Source organism: Aquarana catesbeiana, linkage group LG08 (genome assembly GCF_042186555.1).
Source record: "Aquarana catesbeiana isolate 2022-GZ linkage group LG08, ASM4218655v1, whole genome shotgun sequence".
NCBI classification, from domain to species: Eukaryota; Metazoa; Chordata; class Amphibia; order Anura; family Ranidae; genus Aquarana; species Aquarana catesbeiana.
The window spans coordinates 210153332-210179572 of record NC_133331.1 but is presented as its reverse complement, the minus strand read 5'-3'; the positions used below and the strand labels follow the sequence as shown (position 1 = coordinate 210179572).

Sequence of the window (26241 nt, the reverse complement as noted above, 5' to 3'; positions counted from 1 at the left end):
TACACTTCTGTTGGTGTACACTGTACCGTGCACAAATTGAGAACGACCGACAGTTTTTTCACGAAAGGGGTGCAGGATAGGAAGCATAATAAACCGCAAGATTTTGCACATGACACGAAAGGTTTGGATACTACCTGCGACCGTGAGTGGGAACCGCCGACGAAGACCGCGAATGAAAAAGCCAAAGTGCACCTGCGATTGAATGCACAGACTGCCGAACATGAGGTTGAGGCCCCTTCTCGTGGATCCATCCATCCCTACTGCAGCACCTGACGCCCTTTTCCAGTTTTCACTCCCACCTTCTGTTCCATCTTCGTTCCTGGGAAGTCCGGACCACTAGGATCTCAAAAGCCCTTTTAGACCCTCTGTAACGGGGGGTCATGGGGTTCTGGTAAGCGGCCAGGCTCTTACTTTTGGTGGTGGTTCTACACATTTGAGGTTCCATGCGGTTGAAAAACCTGTAATCGCCAACTCACCTTGTCTTGGGTTCCTTTTTTTTGGACTATTTTTGATTTCTTCACATGGTTTTTTCAGTATATGTTGTTTGGACTATATATTTTTTTAAATCGTCTGCACGGATTGCGATATATTATTGCACTGATGATTTATGTTTTTATTGATCATTTTCTATGATTAGTTTGCACTGATTGTGATATATCACTACACAGACAGTATATACATTCACTGATATTGTGTATTTAGTACTCGGTGTGACGAACCGGTCACACATACATTCATTCACATAGCGCGAGTCATCCAATTTTTCTTCTGTTTATTCAAGTGTTTGTGTCACATTTAGACATCGCTGCTTTTTTATTATAATTTTAGACACCTTGAAGCGCAATTATTTTTTTCAATTTTTCTGTCACTGTACCGTGCACCCCTAGTGCAGTTGCTACTACTTTCCTGGTGGTGTACACGATACATACAGTGTACCCATAGTTGTTATTATACTTCTGTTGGTGTACACAATACCGTGCACCCCTAGTGCAGTTGCTACTACTTTCCTGGTGGTGTACATAGTACACAATACAGTGTAGTGTTTTTTTGCTAAACAAAATTTACAGCATGTCCGGAAGGCCACCAAGGAGAGGCAGACGCTCACGGGCCACTAAAAGAGGGCAAGCAGGCTCTGTATCTACAGTCGACATTGCTGGTGCATCCTCAGCACGTGGCTGTGGGGCACACTTGTCCTTTTTTCCTGCAGCTGGCCATGTTATTGAGCCACAACATACAGAAGAGTTGGTGGAATGGATAACAAAGCCGTCCTCATCCTCCTCATCCTCTGCCACCCAGGCTCAGAGTAGTTTGCCTGCCAATGCAGCTGCCAAAGCAGCCTATTCCATAGGCTCCATGTCAACAGTCACTCCTTCCCTAGCCCCACAATCATGCACGGAGGAGTCCCCCGAACTATTCGACCACAGTTTAGGGTACATGCTGCAGGAGGATGCGCAGCGATTTGAAGGCTCCGATGATGGTACCCAGGTTGAGGAAGGGAGTAACGTCAGCCTAGAGAGAGGGGGTGCCCAAGAAGGTCAAGAAACTGGCAGTCATGTTCCCCCAGCTGCAGCATACTGCCAAGTTTGCTCCAGTGATGAGGACGGAGGGGATGATGAGGTCACTGACTCAACTTGGGTGCCTGATAGAAGAGAGGAGGAGGAGGCACATCTCCAATGAGGTAGGATGCCCTACAGGGGGCAGCTTAAGGGAAGCCACCCTATGGCATCACACCGCAAAGCTAAGCAGGTGCAGGGCGCGGCTGACTCCCCGCATATTTCAAAAAGTTCTTTGCAACATATGTCTGAAGCGTATGACGACCTCCCATGCAGTTCGTTGGCAACACCACTTAAAAGACCCACATCAAAGAATAAGGCGGACCTCTCCTTGCTCCTCATCAGCTGGAATCTCCAACCCCACTATACCTCCAGTCCTCTCAGAAACCTGCACTGAGAGGAATTAAGGTATAGAAATAGGTGTCCCAAGTACTTGCGGCTAATCTGCTAGTGGTACACCAACATCCGATTTTAGCAGGCAAATTTCCCTACCCCAGTTGCTAAACCGTTGAAAGAATTTCAGTCCCAGCCATCCACATTCTCAGCGTCTGAATGCTAGCTTGGCCAAATTGCTAGCACTGGAACTGCTGCCTTTTCAGCTGGTAGACTCTGCCCCCTTTCGTGAATTTGTGGAATGTGGGGTACCTTAGTGGTAGGTTCCCAAATGCCATTTCATTTCACGGAAGGCCATGCCGGCTCTCTACCAGCATGTGGAAGGCAATGTCTTGGCCTCGTTGGACAGGGCGGTCAGCAGTAAGGTGCATATTACTGCTGACTCATGGTCCAGCAGGCATGGACAGGGACGTTACCTTTCTTTCACGGTGCACTGGGTAACTCTGCTGGCAGCTGGGAAGGATGCAGGACAGGGTGCAGTATTGTTGGAGCTTGTTCCGCCACCACGCCTCCAAAATGCTAGTGGTGATTCTGCCATGACTCTCTCCTCCACCCCCTCTTCTTCTTCCTCTATGGCCTCTTCCTCTGTAGATTTGTCCTCTGAACCAGCGGTGCTCCATAGGCGGTCAAGGGGCTACACAAGCACTCAGGCAAAAAGATACCATGTGGTGCTTGAGTTGGTCTGCTTAGGGAACAGGAGCCACACTGGGGCAGAGATTCTGTTAGCTCTGCAGGGGCAAGCTCAGAGGTGGATGACGCCACGCCAGCTTCAGCCAGGAATGGTTGTATGCGACAATGGCACCAACCTCTTCTCCGCCCTCCGACAGGGACTCTTGGCCCTTGTTCCCTGTTTGGCTCACGTCCTGAATTTGGTGGTGCAGCCGTTCTTGAGCAGGTACCCGGGCTTACAGGATCTTCTGAGGCAGGCCAGGAAAGTCTGTGGTCATTTCCGCTGGTTATATAATGCCAGTGCTTGGCTGGCTGACATCCAAAGAGAATGCAACCTGCCCAAGAACCGCCTCATTTGTGACATGCCCACCAGGTGGAACTCAATGTTGGCAATGCTGCAGCGGCTGCATACACAGCAGAGGGCCTTCAATGAGTACCTGTGTGAGTATGGCACCAGGACAGGGTCAGGGAAGCTTGGCTTTTTTCGCCACGCCAGTGGCTACTGATCAAGGATCCATGCACTGTCCTGTTACCATTTGAGGAGGCCACGAGGTAGGTGAGCAGTGACAGTGCATGCATCAGTGATACTGTCCCTCTTGTCTTCCTGTTGGAGCACACGCTTTGTGGAATAATGGACACTTGAGGCAGAACAGCGGGAGGACTTCATTACCTCTCAAGGCCCACTTTATCCAGATAATAGTATTCCTGCAGGCCCACCGATCACACAGGAAGAAGGGCAGGAGGAGGAGGAATGTGTCAGCATGGAGGTGGAGGATAACACTCAGCATCAGCAGCAGTCTTCAAGGGATCGTTTGCAGTCCCCAGAAACCCATGGAGTTGTACGTGGCTGGGAGGAGGTGGTTGAGGATCATGTGATCCTTAGTGACCCAGAGGACTCAGGATCGAATGCCTCTGCAAACCTACGCTGCATGGCCTTCCTGATCCTGCAAAGCCTGCGAAAGGACCCTAGGATTCGTGGTATCAAGGAGAGGGATCATTACTGGCTGGCAACCCTTCTTGATCCACTTTACAAGGGTAAAGTTGCAGAACTTATCCAGCCTTTGCAGAGGGAGCAGAGGATGAAACATCTTTGGGAGGCCTTGCAAAAAGGTTTGTGCAATGCGTTTCCAGAGCCTGGGAGGTTACAGTTTCCTGGTGCTGGACAACATGTTGCTTAGACTTCGTTCAGTCACAGAAAGAGTGGTGGAGAAGGTGGCCGGCTGACCAATGCCTTCAGGCAATTCTTCAGTCCTCAGCGCCCAGGTCTGATCGGTTCCAGCAACCATTGCCAGTGTCTGAATTACATGGTGCAGGAATATCTAGGGGCAAGATCAAACTTGGAGACTTTTCCACCAGAACATCCACTGGGTTACTGGGTCTTGAGGATGGACCACTGGCCAGAGCTTGCTCAATATGCAATTGAGCTTCTGGCCTGTCCTGCATCCAGTGTTCTTTCTGAACGCACATTCAGTGCTGCTGGAGGCTTTATAACCAATCACAGAGTGTGCCTGTCCACAGACTCTGTTGATCAGCTCACATTCATAAAAATGAATCAGTCATGGATCACCAGCTTACAAGCACCTGATGCTGATGTAACCGAATTATTTTTCTATGGATGTGGGATCCCTTAAAGACTGCATATGCTGAGTGACTATCTTATTATGCTGAGTGATTATCCTATTCCTTCTCAATTTTCATGATGATAGCTTCTAAGAATATTTTCGGTTCAGGGCACCACCACCACTACCTAAGGCCCAATTCTTCTGCCCCTGTTTAACAGGGACGCGTAATTACAATTTTTGATCAAAAATTTAACAGCAGGGCTCGATCCTGCACTCAACAAGAGTATCTGTGAGGGGTTGCAGTGTTGTGGCACACCACCACCACTGCCTAAGGCCCAATTGTTCTTCCCCTGTATAACAGGGGCATGTAATTACAATTTTTGATCAAATATTTAACAGCAGGGCTCATTCTTGCGCTCAACAAGAGTATCTACGAGAAGTTGCAGTGTTGTGGCACCACCACCACTGTCTAAGTCCCAATTTTTCTGCCCATGTTTAACAGGGGTGCGTAATTACCATTTTTTGATCTAATATTTCACAGCAGGGCCTGTTCCTGCGCTCAACAAAAGTATTTGTGAGGCTTTACAGTGTTCTGCCACCACCACCGCCTAAGGCCCAATTTTTCTTCCCCTGTTTAACAGGGGCGCGTAATTACAATTTTTGATCTAATTTTTCACAACAGGGCCTGTTCCTGCACTCAACAAAAGTAACTGTGAGGCTTTACAGTGTTGTGCCACCACCACCACCGCCTAAAGCCCAATTTTTCTGCCCCTGTTTAACAGGGGCACGTAATTACAATTTTTGATCCAATATTTTACAGCAGGGCCTGTTCCTGCGCTCAACAAAAGTATCTGTGAGGCTTTACAGTGTTGTGCCACCACCACCGCCTAAGACCCAATTTTTCTGCCCCTGTTTAACAGGGGCATGTAATTACAATTCTTGATATAATAGCGGGTAGCGGTTTTTAATGGTGACTTTGTTAAGAGACGGTTTTTAATGGTGACTTTGTTAAGAGACGTGGAAGGGCGAATCTAAATGTACATAATATCTAAATGTACATAATATCTAAATGTACATAATATAACTGGGTACTGACATTTATAGGTAAAGTTGATCCAGGGAAAATCCGATTGCCTCTCTGGGATCAGGAAGGAATTTTTTCCCCTGCTGTAGCAAATTGGAGCATGCTCTGCTGGGGTTTTTTGCCTTCCTCTGGATCAACTGTGGGTATAGTATTGGGTATATTGGATTGTACGTTTTTTTTTTTTTTTTTTTTTTATGGTTGGACTGGATGGACTTGTGTCTTTTTTCAACCTGACTAACTATGTAACTATGTAACTATGTAACCCCTTTTTGAGGTTGTCATCAATGTAGTCTTTTAATGCAACAAGTTCAGATTCAGATAGAGGAAAGATTCTGCCAAAAGGGACTTCAACCCCAGGGAGGAGTTCAATTGGACAGTCATAGGCCCTATGATGAGGAAGCGTTTCTGCCCCCTTTTTGATAAAAACGTCCAAAAAGTTGTGATATGCCACTGGGAAGACTTGGCGGGCTTCGGAATCAGCATTGATGCACAGCAGGGAAGATTGGTCATGATGGTTTTCTGGCCAGCAGTGCTGAAGGCAATAGGGAGAGAGAAACTTGACTTCTTCTGTGGCCCAGTTAATGTGTGGGTTGTGAGCTTTCAACCAAGGCATGCCCAAAATGATTGGGAACAGAGGGGAAGCGATGGCATCCAGGTGTAGAATCTCCTGATGGTTCTTGGCAATGGTGGTAGATAGTGAGATGGTTTTGTGGGTAACCAACCCAGATTTAATGGTGGATCCATCTGCCAAATGTACAGAAAGTCTCTGAGCCTTGGGTAGTAGTAGGATGTGATGTTTTGCAGCAAAGGATAAGTCTATAAAACAGCTGCAAGCTCCAGAGTCAATTATAGCGGGAGCCTGGATAGTTCCTCCTGGGAGCTGTAACAGAATGGGAAGAGCAAGATGAGCAGAGTTACTGGGTAGAGATGGGGAAGAAGCAGATGTAACTGAGAGGCACTTACGGATTTTGACTGGGCAAGACCTCACATAATGACCTGATCCTCCACAGTACAGACAAAGTTTCAGCTGAAGTCTGTGCTGGCGTTCTTCTGTAGACAGCGAAGGGCGGAGAAGGCCAAGCTGCATGGGTTCTCGTGTGTCCGAAGCGGATGCAGCAGGAGCAGGTGAAGCAGGACTAAAAGAACCAGGCACCTGTGGAAGCATCCATACTGGGCATGACAGGCCAGTGGCTTGTTCCGAACTTCATTCCTTTAGGCGGCGGTCAATCTGGATTGACAATTTTATAAGCGCCTCCTGGGTGGAGGGAACCCCTGTTCATGCTAGTTCATCTTTGAGATGATCAGAAAGGCCCATGCTGAACTGGTAATGCAGGGCAGCATCGTTCCAGTTGGTGTTGAAACTCCAGCACCTAAATTCGGAGACATAATCTTCCACGGCCCTGCGACCCTGCTGAAGTGTATGAGGAGCAGTTTGCTGGGGGTTTTCATATAACTGAGCCATGGCTTCAAAGAAGGTGGCTAAGTCCATCAGGGATCCAACTTTTTGTTCAAGAAGCCCAGGCCTGCAGTTCCTCCTGAAGCAAGGAAATGACAAACCCAACTTTAGTGGTTTCCAGAGAAAAAGTGCATGGTTGTAACGCAAAATAAAGTTTGCATGCTTTGGATGCAAAAAAAGTTGGATGCAGAGGCAGACAAAGTCTGTATACGGCTTTCCAGCTGGGTATAGCCCTCTTGTAAGTCCTTCACGGCTTGTGTCAATCTGGCTAGATGTTGGCAGAGCTCCTCCATAGGAGAGGGTCCTCGCACAGGTCTGACTTGAAGCCACTGATAGAGCTGACAGGGAGCACCGAGATGCCTGGTCGCACAAGTGCCTGGCAGGATCGCTGAACCTGAACCTGGAGCTGGACTGGAACTCCTGGCCAGACTGTAGAAGTGTTGTAGAAATCTGAGAACAACAGTAAGCAGGGGGCTGGAACAAGCTGGCGCTGGGACCCCAACAGGCAGAAGTACTGATGCAGCAGCAGGAGGGATGTGGCACCTCCAAGACTGAAGAGAAGGCAGGTACAGGCAGGCCGGGTCATACACAAGCGGGCACGTCAGGAACAGAGGCAGAGGCAGGACCGGAGTCAGGATACAGGCCAGGTCATCAACGTGCTGGAAGTGGAGTGGCAGAAGGAACAAGCAGATGCAGAGTGGAGGACAAGCTGAGGTCAGATGCAGGCAGGAAACAGGAACGTCAGGAAAGAAGCCGGGTCACAAAAGGAACAGAAGTCATGTAAGTTACGCAAGTCACACAGGGAACGCTGTAGAGCAGATAGAACTGAGCCCAAGTACTGACCCTGTTTAAATGACTGTCACAATGATCGCTCGCTCGAACGCGCACTTGAGCGCACAGACACGCGCAAATGTGTGCACAGGCACACCCTCAGCAATCTCACGACAAGTTCTGGCACCACCATTTTGGTTGCTGGCATGGGCTTCCTGACAGATGGACTGGTCAAGCATGTCTCCACACCTAAACCCTATTGAGCATCTGCGAATGGAAGGTGGAGGAGCGCAAGGTCTCTAACATCCACCAGCTTCGTGATGTCATCATGGAGGAGTAGAAGAGGACTCCAGTGGCAACTTGTGAAGCTCTAGTGAACTCCATGCCCAAGAGGGTTAAAGGGGTTGTTATTTGCTAACTAGCTTCCTTTAAGCTAATGCAGTGCTAGTTCACTTACCTGTTCCTTCAAATTCTCTTCTAAATGTCACTAATTCTTGTTTGAAATCCTCACTTCCTGTTAGTCTTCATGGAGCTTGTCACCGTCAGTCAAGCCATTTTGCCTGGTGGTGACTGATCGTTCTCGCCCCCTCCCTAGGACTGCAGCCCTGCGTTGAGACGCTCTCTACATATCACAGAGACACAGGGGCTGGGGGTTAGTGGGCGTGTCTACGACACCGCAGCGCCACCTCCCGTGCCTTATTTTTAATCTGCACTAATCTTCACTGCCCCGCCTTAACTCCGTCCCCTTGCTGCCTTCAGACCTGGATTCCTAATCGTTAGCTCGTCTAGCGTTTCTTAGAAAAGAAAACAGCAGCAACTTCAAAACTTTTTTTAAAACAACAAGGTAATGTTGAACCAAACAATATAGTAGACTATAAGGACGATTATTACATACAAATGTAACAGGTTATAAAATATTTTGGGAGGAAATGATCAACTTATTAAAAATCAGTATGTAACAGAGAGTGGTAATAGGTTAAAACATTTTTATCTTTACAACCCCTTTAAAGCAGTGCTGGAAAATAATAGTGGCCACACAAAATATTGACACTTTGGGCCCAATTTGGACATTTGGACATTTTCACTTAGTGGTGTACTCACTTTTGTTGCCAGCGGTTTAGACATTAATGGCTGTGTGTTGAGTTATTTTGAGGGAACAGCAAATTTACACTGTTAAACAAGCTGTACACTCACTACTTTACATTGTAGCAAAGTGTCATTTCTTCAGTGTTGTCACATGAAAAGATATAATAAAATATTTACAAAAATGTGAGGGGTGTACTCACTTTTGTGAGATACTGTGTGTATGTATATATATATATATATATATATATATATATATATATATATATATATATATATATATATATATATATGTGTGTGTGTGTGTGTGTAGCACTGACCCCCTAAGGAGCTGCTGATAATTGTTTTGGGACCTGCACACTGCCTATCAACCCCTGGGTATAGACTCGACCCCCTAGGCACAACTGTGTGGTGGTGTTTGTGTGAAACCCAGTGGTAAGAAACAACACTATTATAATACAATATACTGTAATTCACCGTTACCTGAGTATCCGTCACTCCACCTGCTATAGGAATAGATAACGTCTCACACCTTTTGTACTTTAAACACACAGTAAGTTTTCTGGAAACTGGTTTAGAATATAGAGTACAAGGTTGATCCTGATACACAAGGTTAAAACAACAATGATAATCAAGGTGCATATAAGTATTCAGACTCAAAGATCGCATGAGTAACGCATGCGGGTGTGCCTCAAAGTGGGACTGATGCTCAGGGTGGTAAAACCTTGACACTGGGCACTTTCCCACTCCCGATGCAGCTGCACAAACACACTCCTAACCTTTAGTACACTATACAGCATTAGATAACTAGGCAATACAGTACATATACTTCAAACAGGTAAAATTACTGCGCTATCCCAAAGACAAATATATGTAAATATACAGTGAATAATGTGAGAAATGTATAGCTGCAACTAAAAATGTGAGACACATCCACTTAATAAGCAAAAAAAGCAAAAATAGCTGCGCTGCAACTTATGAAATAAAATTAAAATGAAACAATGTGATCACCTTAATACATACAGATTGTACACCCATATATTGTGGACTAACAGTGAAGAAAAAAGTTTGATTGTCATCATAAATCAAATATGATAAAATGACCCATGGATCAATGAACCTGTACAGTCCAATTCCAAAGTGCATAGAGTAAAAAATTCCCTCTTCCAGGGGCGTCAGTTGTGACGAAACGGCGTAGGGAGGAGCAGCGTGCTGACGTCACCACTATCCTCAATGATCCCAGAAGCAACGGGCAGCAGTCTGAAGCCGGCCGGCATTTGGTTTTATACGAGTTTTTATACAACGACATTGTAAGTGCATTTCTTTGTTTTTTAATAAATTTGTTGGAACGTGTTACGCTATGGAAGCCTCTTTTATATATACTTTCATGGGGAACGCATTTGGGATCCGTTCTCAGTAAAGACCCAAGGCTGGGGTAGATAGCCACACGCCTACACGATCTCCTTAACAAGAGATCAAAGGAGCTGGTAAGGGGCAGTTTTTTTAAAGGTGGAGGAACCTTTCTGTCATCACGCTCTTCCGGGTGATAAGGTCGCATGTCTCACACCGCTTGGATGACTGTTAATTCCTCCTTTGAAAGATTACTCTACCAGTGAACTTTTTGCTCTATGCACTTTGGAATTGGACTGTACATGTTCATTGATCCATGGGTCATTTTATCATATTTGATTTATGATGACAATCAAACTTTTTTCTTCACTGTTAGTCCACAATATATGGGTGTACAATCTGTATGTATTAAGGTGATCACATTGTTTCATTTTTATTTTATTTCATAAGTTGCAGCGCAGCTATTTTTGCTTTTTTTGTTTATACAGTACATATACTCAAGGGCTCCCCCTAGGTTGCACTGCAGTCCACAGAGCATGTGTGTAAGAGAAATAATAAGCGCTTTATAGTGAATGGCAAAGAGTTTGATCTTCTTTCTTCAGCTAACCTTATTATACTGCAGTATTTGTAATCAAATGAGTAAGCAAATGTTAAAATAAGATAAAGGTGGTAGGTGAACTGTGAACTTGGTTGTGTGAAACACGTGCAAACTTCCTCTACTATGAAAAGTGCAGTCGAACACTCTATGTTATGTGAAAAGCAAACTTTGAGGCCTGCGGTAAAACAGTCTATGTAGTGAGACCGCTCTGTAGAACTATGAGTCTCAGCAATCCTCTGAGCTAAGCTGCAAAGTGGCTAAGTTATATATAAATCTTGGGCAACAGCCCTCTCACCACACCGGGCCCAGACAAATGCGCTGCTCTGCTTCTATGATCACAGTCCCGCTCCCAATTGGCACCGTCAAGCTGCACCGCTATCGTCAGATGACCAGCACCCGTCTTGCTGGCTCCTTTTGGTGTCCTGGATCCTCCCGTCTGAACACACGCTGACACAGCCCACTATGTTTTAAACTTCTCCGGAGGCTTCAACTCTGCTCTGCAGCAAGCAGGCCGCAGCTCTTCCAATCACACCCACACAGGTCCCTGCAGGCAGGTGTTCAATGGCGTCCCAGGAGGAAGAGAGCAAAGCATGGCCACGCTGTGTCTTTTATTTCCCTACCCAGAATGCCGTTCTTTAACTTGGCCTTGTGGGTAGGTAAGTGAGCATTGTGGGTAGGTAGTTCCTTGACTGGCAATTTACATATGAGTCACTTCCTCATTCACTACATCCCCCACAATGCATTGGGGCTGGCTATTGCAAAAGCCAAATAAAAGTCTTAACATAAATACAAAGAAAAAGACACTAGAGGGAGCCAAACTCTGTTCAAAAAATATCACATTATTCATTGTAAATATATTGGTTCGAATCCCAACCACGACACTACCTGCCTGGAGTTTGCATGTTCTCCCTGTGCCTGCGTGGGTTTCCTCCGGGTACTCCGGTTTCCTCCCACACTCCAAAGACATGCTGGTAGGTTAGTTGGATCCTGTCTAAATTGTCCCTAGTATGTATGAATGTGAGTTAGGGACCTTAGATTGTAAGCTCCTTGAGGGTAGGGACTGATGTGAATGTACAATGTATATGTAAAGCGCTGCGTAAATTGACAGCGCTATATAAGTACCTGAAATAAATAAATAAAATAAATTAAAAAAAAATATATATATATATATATATATATATATATATATATATATATATATATATATATATATATATATATGTATATACTAAAAGTTTATATTTCACCGTGCAATACCTTTTTTTTATCACTTTTCCACATGTCATCTTTAGGATGGATGTTAGGGATGTTAGTATTCATTACCCTTATGAGACTGTGACAAAAATTTGGCAAAAAGCATACATTAATGAAACTTCTCAGTGCATACATTAAAGATTCATGATTCACTATGAATGCTTAAATGCTGCTCTGTGCCAAGCATACATTTAGTTTTTAAGCAGGCTGTATTTATGTAATGCATTTTACAGTGTTTCCAGATAGGTCTGCTTGAGAACAGCAAATGATAATTTTTTTAACACAAGTTGTAAATTAAGAACAGATATAGTAAATCATACCCATTTATGTTCTTTTTTTATTGCAGAAAGTGCAAAGGAAGCTTTAAGTAAGACCATGGTTGTTGAGCAGCTGGTAAAGCAGCTGAAGAGAGCAGAAACCCATGAAAGAGTTGAAATGATCATTGAGGTTCTCCAGATGCTGGCAGAGAATGGTATGTATGCGCATCACAGTCATTCTAATGTAACAAACTCTTCAGTTCTGGAGCTTAGCGTCTGTGTAATGAGTAGAGAAATTCAGCTGGCTGAATTGGGTCCAGAGGGAAGCCATGTGTATCAGGACAGAACAAGATGGGATGGATGGATGTGTGCAAGGCTCATCCTTGTGAAGACAGTAAGAATTTTATAGGGACTGGAAATAGCAGACATCTGTTTGAAAGTGCAGTTATGTTTTGATAGCCAGATGGGACAGAACAATCACAATGTGTTTCAGGCTTTTATGGAATCCATCAGTCCTTTGCCATTGACTTGAGTGTCAAGGTAAAAGTGACCAGGGCAAGTGTACAAATGAGCTTTAAAGCAATTGCTTAGATGATGCCTAAGGAGTAACAAGGACATTTTCTGCAACTGTGGAATCTTAAAATCTAATAGTTATATATATATTGTGAATCCATTGCTTGGTCAGGGAAGAGGGGGATATTTTATAAAAAGCATAATACAGTATATTAATTTAGCTACAGAGCAGCAAGCAATTGTGTACTGTGATGCATATAAATTATTCAACAGTAATTTAACAAAGCCACAGGATTTGTATTTAACAATCCAAATCCAAAGATGTATACACAGAGCACAGGTTGTCTATTTGGTCAGTAATCTAAAAAAAAACACTGCTTGTGATGCAGGATAGGATTTCCCAAACACACCCACTGCAATTTTTTGCTGGCTTTCATGAGCAGAACATTTGTTGTGAAAAAATGTCAGGTATCCCATAAGCCACCAGTATGATTAAAATGCCTTGAAAATTAGAATGTCATCAGTAATACAGGAAGGAGACGGTAAAGAAGTTATACTATGTAGGCTTTGAAAAGTGCACTCTCAATAACACTGTGAGGTGCTCTCTGAATTCTTGCTGTTGTGGATTACAGAGTGTGATTACAGAGTTCAAGCCCAGGGTCTGTCTGCTCTTGTGCTTATTTTCTTTCCACGGTTGAGTTTTAGGAATTGAGCTTGCCTTTAATAAGCCACTGTCACTCCCCCTGGTATGTTATCTACCCTGTCACCTGTCTATGATATCCCAGCAGCCTCCTAGGTATTTCAGAAATCTGCTTTTGTTGCAGGAAGTGTTTTCTCTGTCTATGTCAGTTACATCTTGCACTATTGCCTTCTAACTTGACCTCCTTCTTTACTACTTGTCTGGTCGTTGGGATCTTTGTGTTCATCCTGTCTTCTGTCTTTGTGTTTTCTGGCCAGTGTTATTTGTCCTGTACCACTCATCCTTGTGTTCTCCTTGTGTTTCAGGCTCTGCTCTTGTGTGTATCCTCTGCTTCTGCTTCCATCCTCTGTGCTTTGTATAGCAATAGTTGCCTGGCATGTTCCTAGTTTAGTGCTCTTTGTTGCTTGGTTAAATATCCTTCTATTCCATTCTGCTTTCCTGCATTGGTGCATTTTGTTGAACCCCTTTGTATTCAGTGTACCCACTCTGTATGTTTGTTTTTCTTGGCCCCTTGGTTATGTAATAGGCTAGTTATGCTACAAAAACCAGCAACTACAGCAGGCTTTGAGACTAAAACCAAACCAATTCTAACATGATGTATGGGTTCCTTCAGAATTTTTGGTCTTTACTGTACAGATCTCTTTAAGTTCAGCATTTTCTGATGAAGGAGCCATTCGAATATTCAAAATATGTTGGATTTAAATAGAAAACTACAAACAAACTATATCTGAACACAAATACAAGTTTAGTGCTCCTCTCTCTATACCTTTAGTCATATCATTACTAGATCCAAGATGTGGCCCCTGTAGATCGAAGAACTGCTTGGTGAAAACTACCAAAATAGACAACATACCCATTGTACCCATCATTTTCTTTGAGAATCTAGGTAACATTCCTACAGTATAAAAGAAGATAAAATAAGGAGAAGTCAGCAAGAGGTGCTAGTTCAACAGCCATGCCGATTGTAGAGTCAAAGAAAGAAAAAGAGCATGCAACCAGGAGAATTTAGCTCTAAACGCATCCTCACTTGGGTTCAAGTTTCAGAGCTTGTGTTCCAGTAATGAAAAATGCTGAGTGCAAATCTACAACGTCTTCACCATGTACCATAAAACAGGACACATGCAAATGCACATATTATCTCCTTAATATAGTGTAAGATGAGTTCTAGCTTGCTTCATTCTAAACATCTTGTAACACCATAAATATTTTATTTAGAACCCCTTAAGATGCAGTTGGTAGATACTTCTGTCCAGGAGACACTTTGTGACATCCTTCAAAGACTACAAGACAGCTCTCAGACAGAGGACTTGTGTACAATCAAGTCGTCATCAGACCTTATTGTGTCACTGCTTCTTGGTGGTAAGCATATTTGATTTTTCTAATGAACGTATAGTGAAAAGTTTTATACAGAATGTCATTAAAGGATATTTAAAAGCACACATTTACAAACCTACAATTATTTTAATATTTAATGCATGCCATATGAATTGCTTCTGGTTTGGATATCATAGGCTAAGATAGTTTTTAGTGTAGTGTGGTACTTCAGCCAGAACCCCTCTTTATAAGGGGTAAGTTAGAACTCCTGTGTAATTTACTCAGAGCAGTGTAGCGAGGAATATTGTTTTGTATGAAGTGAAATTAGGGGTCGAAACAGTTCCCCAAACTAGTCTCCAGAAAGCAAAAGAATGGACTATCTCGGTACCAATAGGACAAAATACATATTTAAATACATTTTTTAAATTTTATACACAAGATTAAAAAACAGGCTATCCGAACATAAATAAGAACGTCACGTTCAACGTTCATACAGAACAATATAAAACATACAAGGGTGTCTATACATGTGTAATACTAATACTTAATGTGCTCCAAGACTTGAGACAAAAGGCATAGTAGGTCCTTATGGGACATGTGGTCCTCTACAAGTTTCGCAGAATGTTACTGCTTCATCAGGAGGATGTCTACAATGTATTTCATTCAGACATCCTCCTGATAAAGCGGTAACATTCCGTATAGACACCCTTGTATGTTTCATATAGTTCTGTATGAACATTGAACATGATCATATTTATGTCTGGATATTCTGTTTTTTAATCTTGTGTATAAATAAAATTGCAATTTTTTATTCAAATATGTATTTTGTCCTATTGGTACCGAGATAGTCCATTCTCATGCTTTCTGGAGACTAGTTTGGGAAACTGTCTCTGCCACTAATTTCTGATTAAATTTTGATGATGGTACCTCCCCTTTTATATTTTGAACCTTAAATTTAGTTTAAAAGGCCTTTTGTGTTTCGTATAAAGTGATAGACCTAGAGCAAAATGAGAACCACTTTTTGACTTTATGATGCTGGTTAAGCATAACAAGGTTCAAATGTGATCCCATGTAATGACATGATATTCTACTATAGTGGTTAGATTTGATCTATTTCTTGAAGTAGGGTAAAAATGCAGGCATATAATAAAATTATTTTATATTTTTATTAAAACAAAAGAGATACCTGTGCAGGGCAAAGTGACCCTACAGTGGGCTACCTCTGCCCCCCCCAATCACCTTATATTCACCTTACCAACACTCCTCTGATTCTTATTTTTCTGTTGTAGCCAGTGACAATACCTGTAGCAGAGTAAAGTCAGGTCAGCACCCTGAATAGGCTGTATAACTCTCAGGAGTAAATTAAAAGACATCAATTTCCTCCAAATTCTTTAGCAGGTAAAACAGCTCGCATATCTTTATTTCAACTGTGTATTTTGCGGTTTACCTGGAGTTCAGCTTTAACTACTAGGCATCCATGGATACTCATATTAGCTCTGATTAAGATCTCACACCCCCACTCACAAAGATTCAATCCAGCAATCTTCAACACTACTAATTAAATGGTCAGAAATCTAACATAGCTGTCTGAATAACACATATATTTATTTTTTCATTGATCTTAATTACTGCCTAACCAAATCAATCTGTAGTCCCATTAAGCTGACCCACAAAAGTGTTTTTCCTTTGATTCACAGTTGCTTTCATTTATAGAACTATAGCTGTTACCAGGGTTTCCCAGCCATAGTTATCAGAAATAAGTAAATAAAGACAACAGTTTAGGTGGAAAACATTCTTTTTATTGGAGTCACTTAATTTAGAGCAGCGAGTCTCCAGCCAAGGGTCAAGGCCATGTATTACCTACCTCTTTTAGTATAAGTATATGCTGTATGCAAAGTATTATGCATGTAGGAGTGAAACGTAGTGTTTTCCTTAGTCTTTATGTAAAGCAGAACTAAGGTCTAATGTTAAAAAACAAAAAAAAAACTGTGAGCAGGCTGGCTCGTTATAGGAGAAAAGACATCCAATGTCTCTTGTGCAATAAAATAAACATACCTGCCTGCTCACAGTCTTCTGTACACTACGGTGACCAGACATCCCCGGTTTCTGGGGACAGTTCCCGGACTGAGGACATGGTCCCCAGTCCAAGACCGTCCCTGATTTGTCCCCGGATTGCAGGCAGTTGCCGCCGGTTCCAACTCCGGGCTGCAGTCACTGCTTTTCTCCCCCTGCAGTGCCGATCCAGCCCAGATCCCCCCAAGCAGCGCACAGCTGATTGCACACAGACACACAGCTGTGCTGGCCGCTCTGCTGAATGGAAGGAAGGAGAAGGGAGGGGGCGGGGCCCAGACTGACACTCGTGGAGGAGCATTCAGAGGCCACACTACACCCGACCATTGGCTGCAGCCTGCAGAGAGACTACATGTGATGGACAGCCAGAACCATACTGCTGAGGTACAGAGAGAGGGAGGGTTACAGTTTACAGAGGGAGAGGGGGGGTTACAGTATACAGAGAGAGAGAGGGAGGCTTACAATATACAGAGAGGGAGGGTTACAGTATACAGAGAGGGAGAGTTACAGTATACAGAGGAAGGGGGGGTTACAGTATATACAGGGGGGTTAGAGTATATACGGAGAGGGGGGTTACAGTATATACAGAGATGGCAAGGGTTACAGTATATAGAGAGAGAGGAGGGGAGAGAGGGGGGGATACAGTATATACAGAGAGATGGGGAGGGGGTACAGTATATACAGAGAGATGGGGGTTACAGTATACAGAGAGGGGGGTGTTACAGTATACAGAGAGGGGGGGTTACAGTATATACAGAGATGGCAAGGGTTACAGTATATAGAGAGGGGGGGATACAGTATATACAGAGAGATGGGGAGGGGGTACAGTATATACAGAGAGATGGGAAGGGGGTACAGTATATACAGAGATGGGGAGGGGGTACAGTACATACAGAGAGATGGGGGTTACAGTATACAGAGAGGGGGGGTGTTACAGTATACAGAGAGGGGGGTTATAGTATACAGAGGGTGGGGGATTACAGTATATACAGAGGGGGTTACAGTATATACAGAGAGGGGGTTACAGGTTACAGTATATACAGAGACAGCAAGGGTTACAGTATAGAGAGGGCAAGGGTTACAGTATAGAGAGAGGGGGATACAGTATATACAGAGAGATGGGGAGGGGGTACAGTATATACAGAGAGATGGGGGTTACAGTATACAGAGAGGGGGTGTTACAGTATACAGAGAGGGGGTTGCAGTATTTATAGAGAGAGAGGGGAGATAAAGTATATACAGAGAGAGGGGGATACAGTATATACAGTATACAGAGGGGGTACAGTATATACAGAGAGAGAGAGGGGGTACAGTATATGCAGGGAGAGAGAAAGGGGAGTGGTACATTATATACAGAAAGAGGGGGGGAGATGCAGTATATACAGAGAGAGAGAGGGGGTACAGTATATACAGAGAAAGAGGGGAGATGCAGTATGTACAGAGAGAGAGGGTACAGTATATACAGAGAGAGGGAGATACAGTATATAGAGAAATATACAATTATATATAATATCAATAAATGCATCTTATCTTCTTAACATTTTGTAGTCATATCCCAAAAAATTATTAGAAGTATTTTTTTTTTCTTTATCTCATGGGCAAAATGTCAGAAATAACATGTATATCATACAATCACTCCATAAACACATACACTGCATATATCATTTGAAGAAAATATGCTTAAAAAATACCATTTGGCAAAAAAAAAAAATCTGGTCACCTGTACACTGAGCTGCGTATGCAGGGCTGCTGATAAAGCAGTACAGCCTGCCCAGGCCCTATCAGTTCAAAAGAGGGGCCCAGACACAGGAGGGCTGAACTGCCTTATTTCTGAAACTTGTGACTCTTGTGGATCCCCCTGCTTGCGCTTACTCTTTTTCCTTCTGGCTGCACTGAAGGGGGATTGGTTCAAGGATCTTCCTCTTGCTGTCAGACCCCCCCTGTGTGCCCCCCCCCCCCCCCCAGTGCTTCCGGCTTCCCTCTCCTCTTCTCCCGCCAGCTGCTGTGGGCACACACACGATCACTCTGGTGTCCATTAAACACTGAAGCGTATTAAACTGTGTTTACTATACTTCAGTTTGTGAATGAATTGGAAACCTCTAAGCGTTTCCCATTCATTCACTGTGCAGTGCAGCTGAGGCTGCAGAGAAAGGGACTGATAAATCTATGTCCTCAGTACCTTTCTCTTTCTCAAATGTGAGACATAAGGGGTTAAGACCCCTGATATTCCACTAAAGGCCCCCCCAACAGGGCAGTTAAACAATAAAACTCTAAAAAAAAAAAAATTAAAAGTTCTACAGTTCTAGAAAACAATTGTTAAAAATTATAAATTGCAGGGCAGCACCATTCCATTGAGAGGTTCTTGATCAATGAAGGTAGAATTTCTGCCATGGCTGCAAAACATAGCATCGGGCAATGACATTTTAGCGAAAATATAATTTGATATTTCCAGAAAGGGGAGGGGGGGGGGCTGTCAGGTAGGCTGTTTCTAACTGCAGCCCTTTGTGCATACACAGCTTAGTTTACAATCCAGCACAGTGCATGTGTGCCAGTATCACTGCAGTCCTGTGCATGCGTGGAAGTGATGTCACCCCGCACCAGCTGATCAAGATGGTCGAAGAACAGCACCCAGAAGAAGCAAGGGAGAAGGTGCTGATAAGGGAGCTTGCAGGCATTGGACTGTTGAAGCAAAGGTAAGTATTGCAGAGTTTAGTTCTGCTTTAACTTTTCGCCAATGATGTGCAAGCTAGGGGTCATCTGTGAGAGACTGATGAGATCTGGGTGTCATATAGAGCTGTCTTGTTTTCATATATAAAAAATTGAACACAGGATAGGGCGATTTTTGTTAGGGATAGGGCAACCAAACATTTTGTTTGTTTAGAGTAGGAGTAGGAGTTGTTTGTTTGAATAGAGTAGGAAATGCTGTCTGTATTCCATTGGAAAGACACAACATGAAGTGAAAATAAATCTCCTCAAAGGGAGGTAACAAATGTTTCTGGAAGAAGAGTCCTTACTGGAAGATAATCCCTCTATTTCTGCTCTGGTGGCAATTGTAAAATTTTGGATTTTCTATTTTTTGCTTTCCCATGAACACCAGGACAAAAAAGAGAGGTTGACTCTCCCCAGCAAAAAAAAAAAAATAATAAAAATCTCACAGGGCCCTAACACTTAAAGTTACACTAAACCCTGGTTTTAAAAAAAAAATCCTAATGAAGTATGTGTTCTTAACTCAAAAAAATACCTTCTATTGCTTTCTACCTTTAAATCTCCAAATTCCTTTTTTTTTTTTTTTTTTTTTGCTGCTGTGATCTGACTTCCTATTAAGGGGTGGCTACATTTGTTTTCCATAGTTTCACTGTATGTAGGAACATAGCCACCCTCTCTTACTCCTGAGATGGACTATGCACTGCACACTGTAGGATGTGTAGTGTGCATAGAGCAGTGTACATGATTGGAGCTAACGTGTGCTGCTCATTCCAAACAAACGAAAGGGGAAAAGGTTCAGGAACTCATAAAAGACTTTACAAGAAGGCAGTAAAACATAGTATGAAACAATTTAATACAAAATTGATTACATGACTATTAAGTAATGGATGTGTGCGGAATAGTTTTGGTGAATAAGGATATTATTCAATTTCATTTAAAAGCCTAAGTTAAGCTCAAATCAAAAACGTAAAAGTTGGCACAGGCAACATGATCTATAGATAGTATATCCCTTGTCCTGATTCTTCTGCTTTTAGGAGATATCTTCCTCCTTCCTACAGCCTCCCCGCCATAGCCTTCCGGTGTGTTGGGGGGAGTGGGGACGTTAATACAACCAAAGGACTGTCAGACGTTCTCATCAAGAGCTTGACTATGCCTGCACTTTCTTGCCCCATCCACCATTCTTAGAAGACATACTACAGCTTCTATGAATGAAACAGGATCTATGAAGGGGGCAGAGCTATCAATCATCCAATTTCTTTTAAAAGAATAACAATCAGCACAAGGGACACAACATAATAACTATAAGTTATGTTCCTTGTGCTGGTTGTTTAATGTTTTTTATTTTAGCTAAACTTAGGCCTTAAACCACTCACACAATCTAAAACTAAAAAAAGAGTACCCAAACTGAACTGGAAATCAGTTAAAAAACATGACAACAGTTATAAGGACTGAGCTGTAAGGTTCAAAACTAGGCAGTCAATTACTAAAGAGAGAGAGGTAGAGAAGGCCATTCTAAGAGCAGTATTTAGACAGTTTATTTGGCCAACACAACAAAATACACTTACAAAATGTAGATGAATGGCGGGCTCATCCGTCAATCACAATCTGAGATCAGGTTCCTGCCCCTGTGACTCTAAGTCCCCTTGTTGATGAACCAATTGAGAATGTGATGAACCGATTGGGAGGATCTGTCATCTGGGGGTCACGGTGGAACGCACACCATGCTTGTGGAACGCACAAACCGGTAGTGACCTCAGGATGGGGCAGTTACTTTTTTCGGAGCATGCACACAACGCTCCTTCCTCAGACCCTTACCAAATGTAGATGTACAGCGGGCTCATCTGACATTCATAATCTGAGATCAGGTTCCCGCCCCTGTGGCTCCGAGATCCTTATGCTGACTTATGCTGACCAGCAGCAGTGAGAGAGATGTTAAGAACTGATTGGGAGGAGGACCTATCATCCAGGGGCCGCACTAGTGGACCGCATAAACTGGTTGTGATGGACAAATGGGGGCTGTTACGCATTTTGGAGCACATGCACAATGCTCCTTTCTCAGACCCCTACACTCCCTACACTCCCCTTGGATTTTAAGGTTCTACCCATACTGAGGCAGGATCCCCTGGCCAGAAGCGCCCTATGTTCCATGTGCAGTCAATTTCTAAAGCTGGCCATAGATGGAGCGATTTTCTTTCCTGCGACCACGGGTCATTAGGAGAATTCTCCCGTGGAGCCAGTGTGTTCTCCCCACCGGGAGAACACAGTGATTACTGCTAGCGGTTCTTATAGTTTGCATATATAATACGACAGGCTGATTGTACCCAAGTTGATTGATAGATCAACTTGGGTATAATCAGCCTGCCCATACATACCTCGAATTTCAGCTGGTCCCTGCTTTTTTAAGAAAAAAAAAAGAAGAGAAATGCTAAGGTGCAAATTTCTTGGTTGCAGGAAAAAAAAATAGCTTAATTCCTGCTGAACCGATCAAGATTTAAAACGTCTATGGCCGGCTTTAGATCATTTAGATCAGGGCTCAAAATTTCAAGTCCTGAGCTACTAGCCAGGCCTCAAGGGTTACACGCCACAAGTTGCCCCACCCAATCCCTACCCTGCCCCACCTCTAATTCCACCCCTAAATGCACTCTCATAAATTCTCTTATGAAATTACACTTAAATGTTTTATGCAGAGTTAAGTAATAAAAATAATTATTAACAACTTTATCAGTGCCCATCAGTGCAGCCTCACCTGTGCCCAACAATGCAGCCTACCTGTATCCATCAATGCCGTTTCACCTGTGCCCAACAATGCAGCCTACTTGTGTCCATCAATGCTGCTTCACCTGTGTCCATCAATGCTGCTTCACCTGTGCCCAACAATGCAGCCTACCTGTGTCCATCAATGCAGCCTACCTGTGTCCATCATGCAGCCTACTTGTGTCTATCAATGCAGCCTACCTGTGTCCATCATGCAGCCTACTTGTGTCCATCAATGCAGCCTACTTGTGTCCATCAATACAGTCTACCTGTGTCCATCAATGCAGCCTTCCTGTGTCCATCAATGCAGCCTACCTGTGTCCATCAAAGCTGCCTCACCTGTGCCTAACAATACAGCCTACCTGTGCAGGGGAAGAGAGGAGAGGAAGAGGATTGCCGTTCGGATCATCAGAGCGCCGAGGAACATTGTTGTAACAGCTTTCATTTCAATTGCCGTGTGTTCCCGACACTCGCCCTCACATATAGCCCCACCTCCTGGCCTGGGGACTTTGATATATGTCACACATCCCAGGATTGGAAGGGTGTTCTGTCTATCAAAGTACCAGGGCCAGGAGCCAGGGCTGTATGTGACAGAGAGTGCGGGGAACACATGGCAATTGAAATGAAAGCTGCTACAGCGATGTTCCACGCTCTGATGATCCGGTCGAGTCTCTTCTCTCTTCCTCTGGGCTATTACTGGGAGAAGAGCTCCCATTTAACCCCATCTGCAGCGGTGCTCGCCCCCCCCCCCCCCCCCCCCTTCTCGCTCCCAGGCAGCCCACGCTCGCCAGCCCTCATTTTCCACTCGCAAAATGCGAGTAGGCGAGTGGAAAATTTGAGGGCTGATTTAAATGACTTTGACAAATGCTTGGATTAAGGTTTAGATTACGTCTTTCCATGTTTCTATGGATAGTTACCCCTTTTTATGTTAAATAATTAACCTCTGTGTATATTGATCCTAAGTATCAAAAGGCTGCTCAGTTTCTGTTACAGAAATAAAATATGAAAACACTGTACACAGTGGTATATGATGTAAGAGTAGATGTAATGTATTTCCAAACACTCATTTGTACTATGTGAAGACTTCAAAGAGATATCATGTGAACCTGGTGCAAAAGTTATTGATGTCAGACAAAAAAAATCTATATTTGGAAATATAGGCAGCTTCTCATCTGATACAGCCAGCAGTAAGTTGAAGAAGATATTGCATAAGAATAGTGAAAACTGTGTAGTAAATATCAATAAGACTTTTCTGTAAGTTTCCAACCATTGCTAGGACCAGATTTTCATCGCCGGAATGTGATAGGAACATAATATGTTTGGTACCTAGAACAATACCTTTGTGCGATGAATATCCTTTTTACACAGAACATTATTTTGTTTACGTTACCTTTAAATGGGCATCATTCATCCCAGAAGACTAGGACATCTAATTGCCAAAAATAACTGATGCAAGGGAAAGCTCCAGATTGATTTTTTTTTTTGTAGGGGAATCTTTAAAAGAAAATCTTTTTTTTTTTAAGTTAAACGTGCGATCATGTGACAGCTAAAATTCATTCTAAAGTCTTTATCACTTCAGGTTGCGGGAAGAGAGTAGGGGCACATACTTTTAACACATTAGTGACCTGTGGCACCATTCTAGGAGGTCATATTTGTAGCATTATCTCCATAGACGCTGCTAAGATGTTTGCCCAGATCTTTTTTTCCAGCAGTTTCCTCGCAGCAAACACACACTTCCAATTACTCTTCAGGCTCATTAACCAGCCTAGACAGTCCAAACAAAGTCCTTTCATTAAGAATTAAATAACTAAGCTCTTTAGGACACAGGACACAATGCCTCTAGCGGAAGAGGGATAGTAACACCGCAAAGTCTCTAGAATCTCTCTCATCAGTCTGCACTCACAAATGTCCTTGGAAAAATTGGTTGCCTCCTTTCAATATTCTCAAAACACTTTCACCCCATGGTACAAGACTAAATCTATAGACGGTAGCCCCTCAGTCAGCTTCAGCAAAGCAGGCCTCCAGCTAGCCACACTGAGGCCTCAACAGCCCGCAGGCACATGCCAGAATTGCCTAGGGGGCTAGCAGCCCCCCCCCCCACAGGATTTGATCTCCTCAAGGAAAAAGACCAGGCTGCTCTCAGTCTCAGAGTATTTATACACACCCCCAGTCACCATCTGGGCAAATCTCTCCAGGAATTTGCCAGGGCTGTATGAATATTCAGCTGCTGATTGGTTTTCTCCTGCTCGCTAACTTCCAGAACATTTCTGAATCAACCAGGGGAAAGCAGTCAATTCTGCAGCCAGTGCCACATAGAACAGGTCAGAACAATCAATGATGCCACAGTGGTTACAGTGAGCCAAAACTTAATTTGCCTAACAACGAAATGTAGCTCCACTGGATATAGTGAGCCAGGACTAAATTTACCTAGTCCTACCACCTATCTAGGAGGGTGCCACATGTTCCAAGACACACTCTTGTTTACTGGCCACAGTGGGTAATATGTGTGGATGGTACAAGAGACAGTTAAAATCTCTTGATTTACTCACATGAGACTATTACACAAGAAGCTGAAATTTCTAAGGATATTAGCATACAAACAGCGTAAAGACCTACTGTATATGCAATTTTTGACAATGTTGCATAATTTAATTTAAAGTTAAAAAAAAAAGAAACAGGTCCATCCAGATCAACCTATGTGTGCGTGATTTTTATTCTCTAACAATTCCCATTGCCTTGTATATTCTGCTACATGAGGAAGAGATCTGAAAGCTTTTTCAAACTGTCAACACTCCTAGATAGTACCACTTCCTAAGGGGAGGAAGTTCCACATTTTTACTGCTCCAACAGTAAAGAACTCTTTCCTTTCTTCTAACCTCACATTGTTTCCAAGTTTCCTCTTCTAGGACCTTAGCAAACAGTTTATGACAGGTACTGAAGTCACCTTTGATATATTAGTACATTGTAATCATATCCCCTCTAAAGCGCCTCTTCAACAGAATGAATCCCTGTAATCTATGTAATCGATCCACATAGTCCTCCATCCCCCATATTGTTGTTCTTCACTGAGATCTTTCTAATTCAACAGCTTTCCTGACCAAAACTGAACTGCATATTCAAGGCCATACTAGTGTTTTGTATAAAGAAAATATTGACCCGCAAAAGGTTAAATTGGACTTTTAGGACAACTTAATCAACAAGTAGAAAATTCTATAAAGCGTTTGGTGACAGTGTCTCCTCTCCATCCCAATGCCCTGGCGTCCTATGCTGCACGTCCTACAATTTCATCCAAGATCTTCCTATTATATTGTTTGGTGGTCTGGGAATTGCTACTGGGGAGCCTTTGTGTGGGTCACCCAGGGCCCTGGTTGTGGGAGCGCATGGTTGCCCCCTACATCTAGTGAAAGTGAACTTGGTTTTTAGATTCTGGACAGCAGTAACAACCATTGATCATCATGTATGAAACAAAAAGTATGTAACCTTCTTCCACTATAAATGACAGTAATTCCGCGCTTAGGAATGTAGAAACAAGGAAAGACTGCTGCCCCCCTATAAATGAAAATCACCGGGGTGAAATCCAAAACGTAAAAAAAATTATTATAAGCAGGGGAATTGGCGCTGTCCAACTATGTGTGCATAGGTGATAATTCATACAAGTGAAAAAATGATTTATAAATACGTGTATCAAAAATGTTTGTATCAAAAATATTATTATGCGTGTAACAAAAGTGTTAGCAAAAGCTGAGGTGTCTCAAGTGTAAACAGTCCACCTAATAGGTGTAATGCGATAAAGTGCAACGTGCTCCTAAAATGCATACAAGAATCCCATATTCAATAATTATATGTGTATAGAGAATAATGCATATAGCTTGAAAAATGGCAGAAAAATAGAATCCAATATATAAACAATTGTGGCAATCAAAGCAAACAATTAATTAGGGAAAAAAATGTGGAAATAAAAATAGAAATCCCCAGCACATGTGCATAAAAAATCCAAACAGGAAAAAATAAAATTTTTTGTTTAGTGTGTAAAAAACAACAAGGATTTATGAAAAGTGAGTGTCCACAATCAAAAAGTCCTAAAAATGCGTCCTTCTGGTGAAGAAAAGCGTAGTCACAGCATTAACTGTTAATATCCCATCCTTCACTGCACC

General features: G+C 43.0%; 1 protein-coding gene across 4 annotated transcripts in view; it reads left to right on the top strand.

Moving 5' to 3' along the window:
* Positions 1-26241, top strand: part of LOC141106257 (rap1 GTPase-GDP dissociation stimulator 1-A-like) — a 355344-nt gene that overhangs the window by 234224 nt on the left and 94879 nt on the right. For all 4 annotated transcript variants that reach the window (XM_073596883.1, XM_073596882.1, XM_073596881.1 and 1 more), the window contains 2 exons: positions 12120-12245; positions 14459-14602. In XM_073596883.1, coding sequence (XP_073452984.1) covers positions 12120-12245; positions 14459-14602 — 270 coding nt within the window. The remainder of the gene's footprint in view (positions 1-12119; positions 12246-14458; positions 14603-26241) is intronic.